At 43.3% G+C, this 19,475-nt stretch overlaps 1 protein-coding gene across 3 annotated transcripts in view; it reads left to right on the top strand.

Moving 5' to 3' along the window:
* FSTL4 (follistatin like 4) overlaps positions 1-19,475 on the top strand; it is a 228,175-nt gene that overhangs the window by 62,253 nt on the left and 146,447 nt on the right. For all 3 annotated transcript variants that reach the window (XM_033073108.1, XM_042779742.1, XM_033073109.2), the window contains exon 4: positions 9,925-10,173. In XM_033073108.1, coding sequence (XP_032928999.1) covers positions 9,925-10,173 — 249 coding nt within the window. The remainder of the gene's footprint in view (positions 1-9,924; positions 10,174-19,475) is intronic.

The following is a 19,475-nucleotide window of genomic DNA, read 5'->3' as shown; positions in this document are numbered from 1 at the left end:
AGATATTTTTCCAGAGGTAGGATGGGTTGTGGAAAAGACAAGGAACACTGCTCCACCTGGTTTTAACAGATGGTGATAAGAGTACATACTTCTGGTTACATCTTGCATTGCAGCCTAAGACAAAGTGTGATGCAGGAGGGGCACTAATCCGGTTGCTGGGGCTGCTCCTCAATCGAGAAAAGTGTCTGTGAGTCAAATACAAGTTTGGCTTTACCCAGGAGAAAAAAATACTCAAACACAAAAGGCCTGCACAAACAGAAATCCCATTATAACTTAATTGCTTTAATATTTTTTCCCTTTTATTTTCAGCAAATGTCAGCTTTTGCAGAAAAACATCCGTTCCCAGAAACAGACTCACAAAATGAATCTAGTCCCTAATTTTCACATAGAACTGTCTGTCTTCCTTTACATGCAGTAGTAAATGACAGAAGTGTTGCAAGTTGTACATAGATGAAACTGTTGATAGATTCCGTCTGGAAACTTCTACCTTTGTAAATTAATCTGCTTGGGACAAAGGGGCAGGATAAGGAAGGGACTCTATAGACTCTATAGAGACTCTATAGGACTCTGTTTAGACTCTAAAAAACTCTATAGGTTCAGTTTCCCAATAGATCAAGCTGAGTTGTTCTTTGACATTATCATCCTAAAGATTTTTTTTCTTCCTTGATAGCATGCATGGTCTTATCTCCACTGAGGGGATGAAGCAAGGAGGGCAGATTTAGATTAGCTATTAGGAAAAAAATCTTCCCTCTGAGTGTGCTTTGGCCCTGGCACAGGGCCAAGCTATCCTTGGAAGTGTTCAAGGCCAGGTTGGGTGGGGCTTGAAGCAAACTCACCTAGTGGAAGGTGTCCCTGGCCATGGCAGGAGGTTAGAATGAGATGAGTTTTAAGGTCTGTTCCAACCCAAACCATTCTGTGATCCTGTGATTTAATTACTGTATATTTAGCTTGTACCCTCTGCTGACCTCCATAATTTTCTAATCTGTTGTTTCTACCTCTTAAACATTTTTGGCTTATGTTTAAACAAAGCTTTGAAGATGTTAATCAAGAACACGCCTTCATTTGTAAGGTTGAAGTGTGTGACATGCACTGCTTAAAGAAAAAATGCTTCTGGAAGTGCTGACATTGAGGTGACACTAATGGAAGATTCTAACCTGTCATGATGAAACCTCCTGCAGCAGCATTTGAACAGTTTGGTGCAAGTCAGACAATTTTTAAATTTACATAGAGCTGAATTCAAGAGTAAAGTGATAAGGAAACCAAATGGGTATTAATTATAAAAACTTATCTATTCCTCTTCCAATTAAAAATAAATAATCAGAATAATGTTCTTTTTTTTGTTACTGCAGTGAGGAAATGGCTTTCTGCTTCTGTTCTTTAGCTTCAATGAGCTTTATAAACTGATGTCTGAATGGGAAAATAAATGGGAAGCTTGAAAGGTCTTTATATCCAATCTGAAATAATACTGCATTTTTGTATATATAAGGGGAAAATAGACATACAGTAAACAAATTATTTTCTGATAAATGGTCTTATTGCAAAGTAATGAGTCAAAAAATAAAAAATAAGAGATTTCTGTGAGACCGAAGAATGCTCCTCAGATGGGAACAGGGAGTCTTTTGGTTTTGAACCATTGGTAATACTGCAAGATGTTTTTACATAGGTGTTGTAAGTGATGGCCGAGCATCTTCTCTGCCACTGCAGCATGTCCAGTGCACTTGTTTTATCGATTTCACCCTCCTCCAACGGGAAATTATCCAAATGAGGGTAAAATCGTGAAAATTTTAGAATTTTATGTTGAAAAATAGATGGCAGTGTGAGATTCCTGCCTGGTTCCGAGGAGCTTTTGGGGCAGCTGTGCAAAGCTGTGCTGGGTTCATAGTGATGGTGGAGGAGCCAGGGAGGTGTGAGCATCTTGTGGGGGAAAAACCTTGGATTGTGTGTCCAGGGAGAGAGGGGAGCAAGCCAAAGGCAACATCCATGGACAGATTTAAGGGCTAACAGCTGGGGAAGACCCAGGCTGTTCAACTTCTCTCTGGTAATGTAGTTGGAGAAAACAGGCAAGTCATCCATAGTTATTTTATTATTGGATGGTAACCTCCCCCTAGTCTCGGCCACAAGAATTTCACTGAAGGAATAGCAGAAACATACATGACACAAAGGATAAAAGCCCACTGGAAACAAGGAAGGCTTGTCCTGGGAGTAGGAGTGAAGAAACAGGACAGATACAAGATTCATGGGAAAGATTAAAGGCAGCAAGACTGATCTTGAGCAGCAACCCACAGGAATTTCATTGCCTTCCTTCAGAAGAATCTGCTCTTCAGATATGGAGTTTTGCCAAAGGAACCAAAGTATTAATGTGATCTAATGTGATCCAGATCTGAGAAATTGTCAGCTTTTTTTTTATGGCTGTGGAATACTGAGAAAATTAAAACTACAATCAAATAAAATACATGTGTGTGCATATGCATGTTGCTACTATGCTTCACTGGGTTTCTCACAGCCCTGGAAATATGGGTGCCCAAGGAAACATCAAATTAAATCACAGAATCATGAAATGGTCTGGATTGGAAGGGTCTTAAAAGCTCATCTTTTTCCTGCTCCTCTGCAGTGGCCAGGAATACCTTCCACTAGACCAGGTTGCTCCAAATGGTGTCCAGGCTGGCCCCAAACATTTAATCCTTCTCATCAATGCAGGAAATATATTAATCTTTTGCTAATACTGTGCTGTCTCTTGTCCAGCGGATTGAAGGAACCTGCTAAGCAGTTCACAAATGCAAGGAGACGTGTAATGCCAATGGGAACTGCACAAATTTACCTTTGTGTCTCTACTTTACTTTGTTTCTTGCTGCACAAGAGCAATGTAATAAAATTGCCTCCAGTGTGCAGTACCTATTGAAGATAAATTTACATAAACATTTAATAAAGAGCAATTTTATTAATTGCCTCTTTACAACACTTTTGAGAAGAGAACTATCAGAAAAACTGTGCATGGTAAAGTTTATTGGCAAGGATCTAAATATATATAGTGTCATACCTCTGTTGATGTTTCTTCCTCAGTATATGCTTTACATAGTTTGGATCTTTTCATCTCTACATGTCTTTTTCTCTTTTTTCCTGTTAGTACCCTCACAGGCCACAATACCATCCAAAAATAATATTTGATTAAGCTTTTGATCTCGTAGTGGTTAGATGGATTTGAAATGAGACAAAATTAGGCTAATCACACTAAGAATAGCATAGTTACTTCTCATTTTCAAATGCCTTTTCATGGTATGACCTCCAGTGGTTTTCAGAGATCTGACAGATACAGAAAGTAACATTAATTCCCATTTTCAGATGTAAAAATTGATACAGAATTTTTTTCTATAGCATTGAGTGCTTCCTTGGTGTTCTTTTCAGGGTTGCTTGCTGTTATTGAGCTTCTGATAAGCAATTACAATTTGTTTTCATTTGATATTAAACTGCAGACACAGATTCAGCAGTTGCCTTCATTCTGGTGTCCTTAGTGCACCTATTTGTCACAACCCTCCTCTCCAGAATCTATTTTCCTTACCTTTTGGGGTCAGTTTTGTTTTTTAAACTATGTGAATCCTCCTGAAATAACATGACTATCTAGGAAGTCTTGCTATCTTTTCTTCTGAGGAGGCTGTCCATATTATCCTGTCTTTTTTTTCATGTAGAGCATCTAAACTGGTGAAAATTAATGATTTTCTGTACTCCTCTTCCAAGGCTGATGTGTCCCTCTCCATCCTGCTCCAAGATGTGCACAAACACACAGAATTGTGCGTCTCGTGGGTCTTGAAAGAAAATAGTTTGTACCTATAGCAGATCATATGCTTGAAACACATTCTGTGTGTTATTCTCCAGGACAAGTAACCTTGTGCTTCAAAAAGATGAATAAATTATAGCATCAGTAGGGTAGTAACAGAGACAATGAAATTGCTGTTGCCTTCCCCAGGTGATTTACCAAGCTCCTCTGCCTCACCACTCTCATGTCAGGCATGCAATGAAAACTCCAGAAACTCTTAGAGCAGACTGTTATGAAATTCCTGCTTTGTTTCCTTTCTTATTGTATCGTGGCAGTAACAACATGTGCAGCACAAAATTTCCTTGCTGATCATAACTCAGGCTCAGTATGGAGCTCAACTTCAGTTGCTTCCAACCATGAATCTCAAGAATCTACTGAAGATCTGCTGGGTAAGGAAGGTTTAGGAAGCTGTGCTGCAGCATCTGACTTTGTGTCACCAGCAAAAATTATTGTAGCAAAGGAGGTGCATGTGAAGTGTGTGGTTGTGTATAATCTGTGTGTCAATGGGTGTATGTAAATACATACTTAAACTACACAGCTGTGTACATCACTGTCATAGAGGGTTTGATTTTATTTTAGTACAGCATTTGCAAAGTGCAGCATTGCTTAGGAAGGACTTGGTATAGAAGCTTCCAGTTTTAGTCATACACAATTGAAGTTTCTAGTTTTAACCCTATCTGTGAGGTAATGTCTAAACTTCTTCCTTCTGCAATAAACCTGGATACCCAGCTGCCTGCTGGAGCTCACTGTCACTTGAGGGCAAACTTACTTTTTACATATAAATGTAATAATTTGCATTTTTGCTGTGTATAAATCACTTTTTAAAAGCAGTGATATGATGTTTGGTTTTTGGGTTTACTTTCTGCAATGGGTTTTTCTAGTTGGTCCTAAGTGAAACCAGTGCTTGTCCTGAACCCAACCTTCCTTTGGGAGTTTTGAGGAAGTAAGAAACAGGATTGTATTTGGGAACAAAGGAAAAAAGCATGTGTGCCTGTTGGAGTATGAAAAACAGGCCTCTCTGAGTCCCCTCAGAGAGAGAATGGAATGCAGGAACTGAATTAAAATCTTTAGAGAAATTAAAGTATACTAAGCCACACAAATATGAAGTAGAAGTCTTAGTTCTAAGTAAGTAAGAATATGTTTTAAGTGCCTTAAGAAAGTAAAAAGCCTTAGGAAGTAGTGTAAAGAGCAAGATTCGGTGAGAGTTTAGAAACTTGACTCTAGACATAACGAAAACATAGTAAGAATATTGGTTACATTCTTTAGATAGAATAGATAGAGCTAGTTGCATAAATAGAGCTATATGAGCAGGTTACACATAAGAATTAACACCACTTTGGTACTATAGAACTAGAATTCTAATAGGTTTAGAAGAAATGTTTTAGGTTCATGTTTTTTAGCTCATTGGATAATTAACAAATAAAAATCTGTGTACTGGGGAGAGCTCGCTCTCTCCCTCTCTCCTCACCACCATCATCACCACCTGGAAGAAGATAGGAGCTGCTGCTGCACTTCTGCCTTTTCTTGGAACTTTGCACCAGAGAGCTGCTTCTGCTTTTATTCAGGACTCTATGCCAGGAAGCTTTTAGCATGGACTTTGTCATTTGGGACTCTGTCTTTAAGACTGATGTGCCTCTACAAATAAACAACTTTACAGCAACCAACAGGTGCTCTTGCCTCTTTGAAAACCTAAACCCATAACAATCTTGACGTGCATTAGTCTGATCTGTAACACATTAGTGGTGTGCAAAAGGTAGATGAGGTCCCTGTCTTTAAGAATTAATGTGCAGTTAGAGGATGTGGGTTCTCCAATGTGGCAGGAACCTCTTAATTTCCTCATTAAAAATCTTGCTTTGAGAAGCAGGCAGCCTGTTAACCAGTCTTATGAAATTCCTGAATTCAGTTATTTTCTGCCTACTCCAAGCTCTTGTCAGTTTTCCACTAGAATTCCAAATTTCTCAGGGGAAACCAAGGAACTAATTTGGAGAAGTCAAGTGTGTTCATGGGTGTAAGAGACTGGGCTTCCTCTGTTCATCCTTCTGGACTTAATGCAGTGTAACACCTCAGACTCTAGCTATGTTGAGTATAGTTAATTAGCATTGAAGAGTGGCTTGTTTTGCAAGATGATAAACTTTTAACCTATGTAAATTACATTCTTTGCAACTAATAAATTGAATAAATTATACCTTTTCCATGCAGTACAGTCGGGCTCATGAATACTTTGTGCAGTTAGTTGGTAGTTTCACTTGATTACCTTTCCCATTGCCATTGTTAATAATCCTTGTAAGAATGAGGAATTCAAGTCAGTTTTAATAGTTCTCCAAAAAAATGGTAGAAGGCATGTTTCATGCCGGTGAGCTCACCCTGGTGTCCTGCCTGTGGGATCCACCTTGATGCAATCAAGGAAAGTCTCTTTCTGTGATGCGTGGTGCTGCTCCAAATGAATCTTTTCTTGGATAAAGACAACAGTGCTTGTACAGTCAAACACTTCATTTCCTCTCCATTTACGCTGTTCTGTTCTGTTTCACACCCTGTTGCTGTCCTTGCTGGGCAGAGGATACATTGGTACAGCTGAGTGAGCTTGTGGGGGGCTTTAGTTCTTCAAAGGATTATGCAAATAATAATTGAATTAAAGAGCTGCTGTCAACATTATGAGGTTCTGGCAAAGATAATTGATGTTAGCACTCTGCTTGCAGACACACGGATTTCAGAGGACTTGGACTAGGAGAAGCACATCAGGATTCCCAAATACTTGAATATTCTCCCTTCTGGCTGTCTGCAGGATCTCTTTCTTATCCCCTTACTAAACTAAGGTGTCTAACCAGGAGGTGACTGTCTAGGAACAAGAGTAAATTAAATCTGAACAAAATAAGGCATAATTAAGAAATAAGATATAAATACAGCCAAGAGTTTCTAGGGATTTTCCATAGTAACTGGGATAGATGGAGGAAAGATTAAGGGTTTTACATTTTTTATAAGCTGGTTCTTTAAAAAATTTTTGATGTAGCATTAAAAAACTTGAAAATCCCATTCTAATAAAAATGTTTGTCTTCAGTTATGCAAACTTTATATTACAAATCAAAATACCAAAAATACTTGAGGCTCTTTCGAGGGTTTTTGCTGCTGTCAGAGTAGGGTGCAGCTGTCACCTGCTCAGATGTGACCTGGTGCATTAAATCAGAGCACTACCTTGAATGAGGAGGCAGCAATAACCTTCAGCAAGATGCAGAACACAGTCCTTGGCTGCTACAAACTCTGAGAGATCAATTTTTAGTGATCAAGGCAGCCCATGCAGGTCTTTGCTGCAGTTATACCTGAATTACATTTATATAGACAATAATAGCTGTTCAATCTTGATTTTTAAATAACTTTTATATCAACAACAGTCTCCAAAACATGTCTTTTGAGGCACATTGTGATGGAAAAGGCAAGTGCTTGTACCGATGCAGGTCCTGCCACTGAGAAGGGGAGGAAGAGGATGCTGGATCAGAGTTTCCCCAACTCCTCATCCTTTGGGCTGCTCTGATTACAGCAGGCACTGATAAATAATATGACCTTTACAGTGAGGTCTCCCTGAGGTCACAAAATTTGCATTTCTGACGATAATTTGCAAAAATTCTGGAACAGTTAGAAAAGTCAGTAAAGAATAGTCAGATACTCCTTCCATGGGCTGTACTTTCTGCACTGCTCAGAGATGCTTTGACCTTCTAGTTCATTACAAGTCAGGAAAAGTCAGTATTTCTTAGCTTGCCAAGTTAGAGGAATTTTAATGAGTTATTGAGTCAAGTAGTTAATCCTCCAATAACAGACATTTTTCCCTTTCAGATTTACAATGATAAAAACAAAGGCTTAATGGGGACCAGGAAAAATGGGATTTTGTTAGAAACTCTTGCTTGTCTCTGTGCACATGCTTTTAACCCCTTTATCGCAACCAGATGAAATGGACCTTCAACACTGGGACATTTTGTATTGGCATGAAATGCTGGGCAGCCAAGGACTGTGTGGATATGTTGGGGGTTGGGGGAGTTTTTACTCTTTCCCTCAGTGGAGAAAATTTTTCCATTAGCATGTCAAAGGAACCTGGCCAGGCAACTCCCTGGTCTTTGATTACTCAAGACCAAAGAGAGGGGTGGGGATGAATAGCTGTAAGTGGCTTTGTCCTTGCGAGGAGCCACTCGCCCTCGCTGGCCCGAACGCGGAGAAAACTTCGTTTTTCTCCATGGTGGGACCAGGCCCTGCACTCTGACACTGCTACAGCTTCCCGCTTCTGAGAACAGCGCTGAGAACTGGGATGCAAACAGTGAGCAGAGGTTTCTTTTCCTTCACCCTTCTCCCATCTGGGACTTCCCTGCCGCTGCCTCCTGCCTGCTCCTGCAGTTCCCGCGACTGAGAGAAGAGAGAAGGCCGCTCCGCCCCGCTCCACCGGGACTGTGCGGAGGAGGAGAGCGCCTGACTGGACAAAACCACTGAAACTGAGTTTCGTTCTGTTTTGTCACTGATCTTTTCATAGCTGATGTTGTTCTTGTTTTTCTTATAGATAAATCAGTAAAGAGCTGTTATTCCTAAACCCATACCTTTTGCCTGAAAAACCCTTAATTTCCAAATTATAGTAAACTGGGAGGGAGAGAATTTTCACTCTCCATTTTGAGAAAAAACTCTCGCCTTTTTCTTTTCTGGCAATACTGTCCCCTAAACCAAGACACGATGTTAGCAGAGAATTTAATATGAAGTAGGTGGTACTGCTGCTTCTCACATCTCTTTTACATGTGATAAGGGGCTATGGATGAGATGTGGTCTATGCCCCTAAACGGAACTGTTTGGCTGCTGGGAAAATCTTAGAAGAGAAAAGCCCTGGGTATACCTTAGAAGATGTGGCTGTAGGATGTGTTCCACTGGGTGCTGCAGCACATCTGGAGTAGTGCTTGCACTTGAACATCCCCTGAGAGCTAGCACACACCAAAACCTTTCCAAGAGCTAAACCTGCATTTGGTAAATCTAGAAGACAGGGATTTGCTTCCAAACCATCTTGCTGGTCTAGACTGAGTCCCTAATTCAGGTGCAGCCAGAGACTGGTGTTAGAAGGCTGTGCAAGGCTGGTAGTGGTTTTTTTCACAAGGAAAGGCTTATTCCTGGTATAATTATGCCTTTTGCAATTCCCCTTTGTAATGCTCAACTTGGTGAACTCCAATTAGCATAGAATAATCTAATTTCCTGAAACTCTTTTTGTTGAGTGTAATGCTAATTATTGTGCTGATTAGTGGCTTGTTTGGAAGTGTTCTGTCCTGTGTGAATTATAGTAATGTTCTCCGTAAGCCATTAAGTGAGGAAACTTCATAAGCAGAAAATGTTATAGGACAAGGGCAGCTTCCTTACACTTTAACAGTATCAAACAGCACAGTAATAGTCATATTACCATATCCTGTGAATTCTTGAAAGTAGTAGAAAGTTATTTTTCACTATGTGATTACTCAGCGTGTAGGAATAGGTACTGATGGTCACTTTTACAATGACTAGCGTTTTCCCGTGTGATGTTCAGTGATATTCAGTGATATTCAGTAACATTCCTTTCAGTAATAGTCTTTCTTGGGCATTATTTTTTCAAAGCTCTGAGTAGTTGCTGGAGCTTTCCTTGCAACCTGTGTGAATTTTAGCCTGGAGAATACTCTGCTTCTGGGTGGGAGCTTCTGGCTCCCAGGGTGAGAGTTGGACTCTAAATGTGGACAGGAGCTGAGCGTTGGCACTTAAAGCACTTTGCCGAGTTGTGGCTGGGCTAGTGTGGGGTTTCAGGTTGCTTTCTGAATGTAACTCATGGTCAAAATGTGGGCAATGAAATGCTCTCACTGGGTTTTATTCTGGGCCCCAGTTTCATGAAGAGTTAGAAGAACATCACTTTGCAATAAAGCACTTTGAACACATGCACAGTGTTGGGGTAATGGAGAGCTGGAGGTCTGGGAGTGCAGATCTGAGCAGTATCTTCAAGCTGCTGCTGTTCAAAGAGGAGCATTTTTTGTTTCTAAAACCTTTGTTGCTCCTGCTCCTCTCAGGGCTGCAGCAACCATGTGTGGTCTGTTGCGGCAAATGTGGCTTATGGTGGCATTTTCTGCTCTTGCCAGTGCTCTATGGGCAGGACGGGCTGCACGCATCCTGTGAGAAGAAGTACTGCGGCCAGGGCAGCATGTGTGTGCTGAACAGGGACACGAACCAGCCCGAGTGCAGGTGTGTCGAGGATTGCAAGTCCAACTACATGCCCATCTGTGGATCTGATGGCAGGTTCTATGAAAATCACTGTCAGCTGCATCGAGCCTCGTGTCTTCAGAGGAAGAAAATCTACATTATCCACAGCAAGGACTGTTTCTTCAAAGGTAGGGCATTGTTGAAAATAAATACCTCTGTAGAGCTTTCATCACTCGTAGTAATCCTGGTAAATGGCTGAATGGTATGTTTTATTTCTAAGAGCTAAATTTTTCAGGGATTATTTATTCCAGGACAGCAGAGAACATACACAATGTTTTATGCAGCTATTAAGCCCCCGAGTGCCATCACCATGCAAAATGTAATCATACTGGGAACTGGTAAATAATTAACATCACTGTATGCATTGTATGCACTGTAGTTGTGCTGCTCAGTACTTTCAGCTGCTAGTGTAATAACTTTTTACAATCCAATTAATTTGGAAAGGCTTTGAACAAGACAAAGATGTTAAGAAAACATGGTATAAACAAAAGTTTGCTGCAACATTGAGAAATGAAAATCTAGTTAGGCAAATGACACAGGTAAAGGAAAGGAGCTGTTTAAATGAAGTAAGGGATGGGTACAGACTTTAAATAACTTTAAAGACAGTTCTGGTTAACAGTGGGATGCATACATTTGGAGTTCTTTTACTAGTTCAATAACAAATTCCATTATCATCTTTGCACCAAAGCCAGTCTCATGTCTCTCCTATTAATATTTTGTATGCCATGTACCATCCTGTTATCAAGGGAGACTGCAGGAGTAGGAGCATGTGATAAAATGCCAGGGAATGGAAAAAGCTGTAAATTATTTTACTTCTAATGAGAGATCTCATAAAGGGCTTCACTAGAGTATATCTTGGAAGCTCATTGTCAAATATGACTCTATTTACCTACAAAAAGATTTGAGTGGATAGTCACAAATATATCCAGTGACATTCACATGATCAAATATAAAAATAATTATTTTATCTTCAGCTCACTTAAGTCCCCATGGAGATCAGCTGTATACAGAGTTATCTATCATGAGTTCTTCTTTGGTAATGTAATGCTACAAGAGTTCTTATTGTAGTAATCAGCCCCTGCAGTGGCTGTATAATGCCTAATGATAAAATGTCACACTTGACTACTTCCCTGAACACACCCTGAAATGATGTCAGAAAGTAGGAGTTTTGTGTCCCAGTTTAAAGTAACCCTTGAACTCTTGCCAGGAAGCACTGCTCAAATCTGCTTTTCAGCAGATTAACAGCTTTATTGAAGGGAAGAAAGAAACAAGCTCACTTTTCTTCCCACGTGAATAAATAAAAATGTACTTCACAGCTCTGTCTGCAGAGATAACATACAGAAAATAATTTTACCTTAAGTAGAGAGTAATCCTACAGAGTAGGACTCCATGGAAATACTTGGGTTCAGCCCTTTTTTCTACCATGCAATTCCTGAGTAACCTTCTGTGTATTGCTGTGTTTGTTGGTACTTTAGTTACCTGTTTCTAAATCAAAAATGATAGTGGTTTCTTTTAAATCAATATTTTCAGTCAGCAATTAAGGTACAGGTTTTTAAGCACCATAATAAGTGTAACATGAAATGTAAGACTTTGACTGGAGAAAAATCTTTAAGAATCCCAAAATGGTTTGGGTTGGAAGTGACCTTAATGAGCCTCCCGTTGCAACCCCATTGGTCAGGGACACCTTCCGCTAGACCAGGCTGCTCAGGTGTACATTACTAAGCACATGTTTTTTGTTTGCTTTCAATTGAGTAGGTACAGTAATTTCATGACTATAAGGCGCACCGGATTATAAGGCACACTTCTGGGTGTTGGCAAGTTTCTGAACTTTGTCCATATATAAGGCGCACCGGATTATAAGGTGCACTTTTTTTTTGCAGCGAGGATCCGCGCGCAACAAAGTAACGAATTAGTAATGGAATTGCGCGATCGCAGGGTTTACTGGCAGGCGCTCAATTTGCAAACATTTTTCACTGATTGGCATAGCCTTTAAACACAGCCCCAGGTGCCCTCCCCATGCTGTGGGCCCCAGCACTCCCACCCACCCCCAGTGCTGGCTGGTGCGGCTCGGCTCGCGGCGCGGCTCGCGGCTCGGCTCCCATGGCTGGCGCAGCTCACAGCTTGCACTTCCGGGTTGGCAAATTTCTGAACTTTGTCCATATATAAGGCGCACTGGATTATAAGGCACACTTCCTGGTTTTGATCAAAATTTTAGACAAAAGGGTGTGCCTTATAGTAGTGAAATTACTGTAATTTTATTATTTGGGTGCAGTCAGACTGATGAGTGGGCTGCTTCATGGTTTTTTGTCCCTGTTGACTTGTTCAGTTAAGACTTAAATTCCTGTGTAGGGCTGAGGGACACTGCAGACTGGATGTCTCTGTGTGTGCTCTGCCAGTTTGCCCAGTTATCAGTGACAAACTGATGGACTTAAGGTAAGACAGAGATCAAATACCCTGATTCTACTTTCGCTGAGCTAGGTCTATCCACAGTCAACTGATAACAAAGCAAACAGCAGAGATTTGTTTTGTGTATTTTGGGAAAGGATTTTTTGATCTTTTAGCATATTTGTCAGATGTGAAGTGCTTTGTAAATACTAGTGGATAGCAGATACTCCTGTGTGAGTAGAAGCAGTACCAGCAATAGTATTAGGAAGAGCAGAAAAGAATTTATCCCTGGGAAAATGACTGATTTCTCCTTGGCCCAGCCTGGAATAAAATGGCTCCTTGAAATCTTGAGAGTCCAGAACATTGAAAAAACTTGTGGAAATGTGAATGAAGCAAAGAGATCTCAGCAGGAGTGATCTCCCTAGGCTTTACTCCTACAGCCTCTGTTGCAGCACAGTTCCCCATATACAAAACTATCAGTCCTTTTCCCTCAGTCGATAAAGCAAATGATACATAGGTGGGAAACTTCACTTGGAAGTTTGAAGTCAAAAGGAAAATACTGTGAAGCAGAAGTCCTAAACCCAGAGATCTCAGGAGAAACATCAATCCCACTGATAGCCATGCACATTTTCCTTGATCGTGTTTACCTTCCTGGTGTGAAATACTGTTTGGTTTTCCCATAGGAAAATGTTCTATTTAAGACTTTTCTACCATGTGGTAGATTTTTTCATTTTCTATGCTTTCACTATTTTATGCGGTTCTGTAGTCATTTGGTTGGGGTGTTGGTGATTTTTACTGGGTAAGAAAATACATAAATATACATAAATATGTAAGTGCTTTTACTGTGTGTTGAACTGGTGAGGAAAGAAGTTTTTCTTCCCCAAAAGCTCTCCCACTACTCATGAAGAATGGAAAGATAGCGCTGCTTATAATAACAATTGTGCCATGAATGTCCAGAATGAGCACTTCACCTGAAAATGTTCCTACTTGAATAAATGCATTGGATAATGAGATTATATCATTTTAACATGGTATTTTGGACTACACTTTGCTTTTTCATAGCAGTAGTCCCCTTGTTTTTATTTTTCTTTCTTTTTACTGTCTACACCTACTCTGTCTCTTCCCTCAGTGTCTTGGTTTGAAAAGACAGGTGTCTGCCAAGAAAGACAGGAGCCTCTCTTGAAATGGCAAATGTAAACCCCCTCCTTCCAAATTATTATAATTTTGAAATTAAGGAGCTCTCAGGCAAAGATGGGAATAGGAACAATAGTTCTTTATTAGGAAAATTAAAATACAGTAATACAAAAAAACCCAAAACATTGGCAGAGTCAGACTACGACCTGACACCCCATCAGTCAGGGTGTTGGTAGCAGTCTGATTAAATGGTGGCTGCATCCTCCTAGAGTGACAGATGTGGTTCAGTTGAAGCAGTGGTTCAAGGGAAGGGTGCAATTTTCCTCTGAAGGTCAACTGATGATGTAAAAGGGTCTGGTTTTCCTCTGGAATCCAGTGGAAAAAAGGGCTGCTCTGATGTTCCAAATCTCAGTTTTTATCTAGGAAGGAAATGCTTGGCTCCTCCCCCTGGGTGGGGCATCTCACAATGGGGTGGTGTAATTTTATCAGTCATGTAGTCAGACTCAATGGGCCATTAGCAGAAGATACCTCCCTGGAGGAAGGATGGATTGTGGAAAAGATGAAGAATACTGCCCCACCTGGGTTTAACAGATGGCCCATTAACAAAAGATATCTCCCCTGGAAATAAGGATCACTGCCTCACCTGGTTTCAAGTGATGGTGATAGAATAGATACTTTTGCTTACATTCTGCATTGCACCCAAGATACTTACTTTTCTCTCATTATTTTTGGCCAGCAAAAGCTGTGCAGACACCGTTCAATAATTTTTCTTCCCTTACCCTTTTCCTTCCTCCAGAAACATCAGAGCAATACACTTCCCTAGCAGTTTGCATACATTAGAGAAATTCTGTTTAGAGCTGTGCTTTTCCATTTTCAGGATTTAGGAGTAATTTCTCTCTTTTCTCTCTTTTTTGTCTTTCTCTTCTTGCTTTTTTCTCTTTGATCAGCTATCTCAACGCTCCAATGCATCAGCCAAGCCCTTGCTAGAGGAAGGCAGCCATGTTTGCTTGCCCAGGCTGATTCGTTATTTTCTGTGGCTCTGACATCCTCTCCTTATCCAGGTGGATTGGGTTTTTTATAAAAAGCTCAGCTTTTCTTGCCAGCCTGTATAGCAGCTATGTGCTGCAGCTGGTCTGATTGAGTTTATGCACTGGCATGAATTCAGTCCAACTCAGCTGACCAAATTACTGAATTTACCATTATGTAAATGCACTATACCTATGTCAATTGCTTACTATATTTTTTTTTCAGTCCAGCTTGTACCAAAGTTCTAATTTTATGAAATCTGACAGAATTTTATACGGAGAAATGGTGTGCTGTAAAAGCCTGTTCATGTCTGGTATTCCAGTCCCATTCTCTTCTTCTTTCCTTCCCTGCTGAAATGTCAGTATCAATTTTTCAATAATTTTGTCCCACTGCTTAAAATACATGTATTTTTCTTTCTTTTAAGCAAGTATCTGACAGTAATTTTCCTCCTTATACAAGGTCATTTCTTGTCCCATAATAAATCATAATTTTGTACATATTTTGTACAGAATTTCATAAGAAATCTCTGTGTAAACCACCTGCCTTTCTCCTTTCTGTTACACACAGACACAGTGCCACTGTTTGGTTTGAGATTTACACTGTTGCTCAGAGCAATATTTCCTGCCATGAATTTATATGTAAAGTCTTCCGAAGTGGGCATGCCTGTGTGCTGGGTTGCTGTGCACATGCACACCTGAGTGTGTTTGCACACTGACAGAGCCAGAATAATATATTCTCTCAGGACATTTATGCACAGGTAGAGTAGCAGGGGAACGAACCTGGATCTGCATGGTGAGAGAATGAGAAGCAAAGGGCACAGCTGAAACGAGATGTTCAGCCTGATGTAAGGGGATGGCTTTCCCTTGGAGATTGGTTGAGTGCTGGGACAGGTTGCCCAGGTGCTATCTCCATGTCTGGGAGCTTTCAGAACCTGGCTGGCAACAGCCCTGAGCAACCTAGTCTGATCCTGTACTAAATGTTTTGATGGAAGCCTCTTCCAGCCCATATCATCCCATAATCTTATGATTTCATGACCTTAGGTAATGGCATCTTTAATTTTCAACTACAGTAATTTCACGAATACAAGCCGCACCAATTTGACCAAAATTTTGGTGGAAACCCGGAAGTGCGGCTAATATTCCGGGGTGGCTAATCTATTAACAAAATTCTAAAAGCTGCCAACACGGAAGTGAGAGCCCGCGGCAGCCCCAAGCCAAGCTGGAGCCCGGCCGGCCCCGGCAGAGGTGGGAAAGCCTGGCAGAGGCGGGGCCAGCAGTGTCGGGGGCGGGCGGCAGAGCCTGAGCCAGCAGGGCGGGGGAGCCCGGGAGAACTGGGGCTAGCAGTGCAGGGGAGCATGGCAGAAGCAGGAAGGCCGGCGGGTGGGGCTGCCTGGCAGCGGGGGAAGCCCAGCATAATCGGGGCCAGCAGCGTGGGGGAGCCCGGCGGTGCGGGGGCCTGCAGTGCCGGCCAGGGCGAGGAAACGCGGCGGCGGTGCAGACGGGAGGGGGCGGCCGGCGAGCCTGGTGGCGGCGGCGGCAGCCCTGCTGGCGGGGCGAGCGAAAGCGGCGCTCGCGAAAGCGCCGCCGCGAACTGCGAGCCGCGAAAGCGCCGCCGCGAGCCGCGAACCGCGAGCCGCGAACCGCGAACCGCGAGCTGCGAAAGCGCCGCCGCGAGCCGCGAGCCGCGAGCCGCGAGCCGCGAGCCGCGAGCCGCGAGCCGCGAAAGCGCCGCCGCGAACCGCGAGCCGCGAAAGCGCCGCTCGCGAAAGCGCCGCCGCGAACCGCGAGCCGCGAGCCGCGAACCGCGAGCCGCGAGCCGCGAGCCGCGAAAGCGCCGCCGCGACCCGCGAGCCGCGAGCCGCGAAAGCGCCGCCGCGAGCCGCGAACCGCGAGCCGCGAAAGCGCCGCCGCGAGCCGCGAACCGCGAGCCGCGAAAGCGCCGCCGCGAGCCGCGAACCGCGAGCTGCGAGCCGCGAACCGCGAGCCGCGAACCGCGAGCCGCGAACCGCGAACCGCGAGCCGTGAACCGCGAAAGCGCCGCCGCGAACCGCGAGCCGCGAAAGCGCCGCTCGCGAAAGCGCCGCCGCGAACCGCGAGCCGCGAAAGCGCCGCCGCGAGCCGCGAACCGCGAGCCGCGAAAGCGCCGCCGCGAGCCGCGAACCGCGAGCCGCGAACCGCGAGCCGCGAAAGCGCCGCCTCGAGCCGCGAACCGCGAGCCGCGAAAGCGCCGCCGCGAGCCGCGAACCGCGAGCCGCGAAAGCGCCGCCGCGAGCCGCGAACCGCGAGCTGCGAAAGCGCCGCCGCGAGCCGCGAACCGCGAGCCGCGAAAGCGCCGCGGGGCGGGCGCGGCGCGGGGCGGGCGCGGCGCTCGCGAGGCGCGGCGCGGGGCGAGCGAAAGCGGCAGCGGGGCGGACGGCGAGCCCGGCGGTGGCAGCCCTGCCAGCCGGGCGAGCGAACGCGGCAGCGGGGCGGTGCTGACGGGAGAGGGGGGCCAGCGAGCCCGGTGGCGGCGGCAGCACCACCCGGCCAGCCCCGCCGAGCCGTGGCGCTGAGCTGGGCCACCCGGCCCCGTCGGCAACCATGAGCGGGCCGAGCCTGCCTGGCCCCGCCCCGAGCCAGTAAAGCCCGCTATGCCGCGATCCTCTTACTAATTGGCCAATTTGTGAAAGCTGCGCACGGATTCTCGCGACGAACGAAAGTGCGGCTAATATTCGGGGTGCGGCTTATCTGTTGACAAAGACAGCAACATTGTCGAGGCACCGGGGGTGCGGCTTATAATCCGTGCGGCTTGTATTCGTGAAACTACTGTACTCTATCTTTCCTCCAGTTCTCAAAAAGTTTTTTTCTGATTCAGGAAAATGATAATCTTCTGCATGTTGACAGAAAATTTTCTATGCTTGAATGTTATTAAATTGTAAACCTGGGAAAAAACCCAAACAAGCAGGCTGATAACTCGTATCACTGCAGTAATCTCAGATAGATATGAATTCAGCCTCAGGTGGTGGTGGTTTATTTTCTCTGTACTTTATTTGTTGTCTGTGTGTTAGTTCTGTGCTTTGTTTCTTCCAGAAGTAATTTGTTCTATGGAATAGCATTTCAAAACATCCTTGGGAAGGTGTTGAATGTTTTGCTCATTATGTGCTTGCAGAACAGACAGACCCGCTTCATTGCTGGTTTGGACGCTGGAAAGAAATCAGTTCCATTTAACACTCTCTCTTTCCAGCTGGAAAAAATCTGAGTGCGAACTAATGGCACTTTTCCCAGTTGGCAATTAATATTTGCCAATTTAACTTTGCAGTAGTGCTGACAGACTGCTCTGATGGTAGCGAGCTGGGAAGAGGGATGCTGGGAGGAAGGCAATTAATCCCTGTGGGAGGAGGCTGGGGGCTTTGACATGAAGGTCAAGCCTCTAATGATCATTTCAGTGTCTAGTGTAAATATATTAGGAGTTTAAAGTGTTATAAAGAGAGGTAAGTGCTATATGAAATTAAGGAATGTGTTTGCTGTCAGTAGAGCCGATACAGTTCTTAACAAACTGAATTCTAGAGGGATTCCTTTCTATTCCCACACTGCTTCTTCAGTTCCCTCCACTTAGTCTTTTGGGGAGGGATCAATTTTACCTGGCTTTTCAGGCTGACTGCTCTTTGATGTGATTGATAGCTTTATACCTAATAAACAGACTGCATCAATCTACGGGGCAAATTACGAAAATTCCACTGATATATGTGAGGATATGAACAAGGGACTGCTAGTCTGCACATAGCTTTGGTAATAGGAATTTTCTGGGAATAGGTTTAAGATCTTGAAAACTTCTTTCCATTTTAAGAGAAAATGGAATGCTTATATTCCTGAAATTCACAGAAGGGAAATCTTGGCTAACAGTCAGTTGTGAAACTCCCTGATATAGGTGGGCTTTCACTGGAAATTAAATGCCAATAACAAGAGTGGGGAAAATCTAGGCGTAAGAAAAAGAATCAAAAATAGCAGAGATCCTAAAGAAGTCTAACAAAAAGAGATCTTTAATTACATATTAGTAATAGAAAACCGTTGCTGGGGACCTTTGTGGTGAATCCCACAGATGGGAGGGAAATTGGGACTGGAATACTGCAATGGACACTGAATTTGATATGGTAAATCAAAAGATGAATTATACCACTGGAACTCCTCTCAGTGGGGCCATAACCTGCTTCTGCTTGGCCAGGAATCAGTCTTTGTTTCCCTGGTGCTGGGACCCTGCATAGACCAGTGGCAGATTTTAGTTCCAGTCAGTAAAGCTGAAATGGAGGAAGTCACACCATGGATGAAGCTAGTGTAAAAAGTGGTGTTATCTAATAGGATCCCTATCCAGCATTCTTGGTGTTTTTACAGCTCCAGTTTGAGACAATAGCCATTAGGAAGTGCAGGAGTAACTGTGATATGGCTTTTTATTTTTTAAATATGAAATAGTGTAACATTTGCTTACAACAGTCATGACCATGATCCCCATGAACAGTTTTATTTGGTGACAGTTATGTGTCTCACCTTATTTAGGGCCCAGTCTATTAATCTTCTCCAGTTGCCAGTCTTGATGTGTATGGCCATAATATCTCCCATAAAACCAAAACACTTAATATTATGTATCAACTAGTGAACAAAGGAATTAAAGGGTATTTCAGCAGCAGTATTAATATCTTTAAAAAGAAAATATTTTTAATTTTTCCCCCTTATAACTGGGGATGTTCTGGTTGAACTGGAGTCACTGAAGCCCATGGTTAATGGAATGGGTAGCCTGGCTCCCTTGCTGGAGGACCATGCCAGCACCCAGCACTGTGTAGCAGTCCATGCCCTCCATGAGCATAAATTATGAGAGGAACTGCTTACATGTTGAAAATAGAAAAACTCCGCTT

Source organism: Catharus ustulatus, chromosome 15, assembly GCF_009819885.2.
Source record: "Catharus ustulatus isolate bCatUst1 chromosome 15, bCatUst1.pri.v2, whole genome shotgun sequence".
Classification (NCBI taxonomy): domain Eukaryota; kingdom Metazoa; phylum Chordata; class Aves; order Passeriformes; family Turdidae; genus Catharus; species Catharus ustulatus.
The sequence above is the reverse complement of the archived record's forward strand: the minus strand, read 5'-3'. Positions and strand labels throughout refer to the sequence as shown.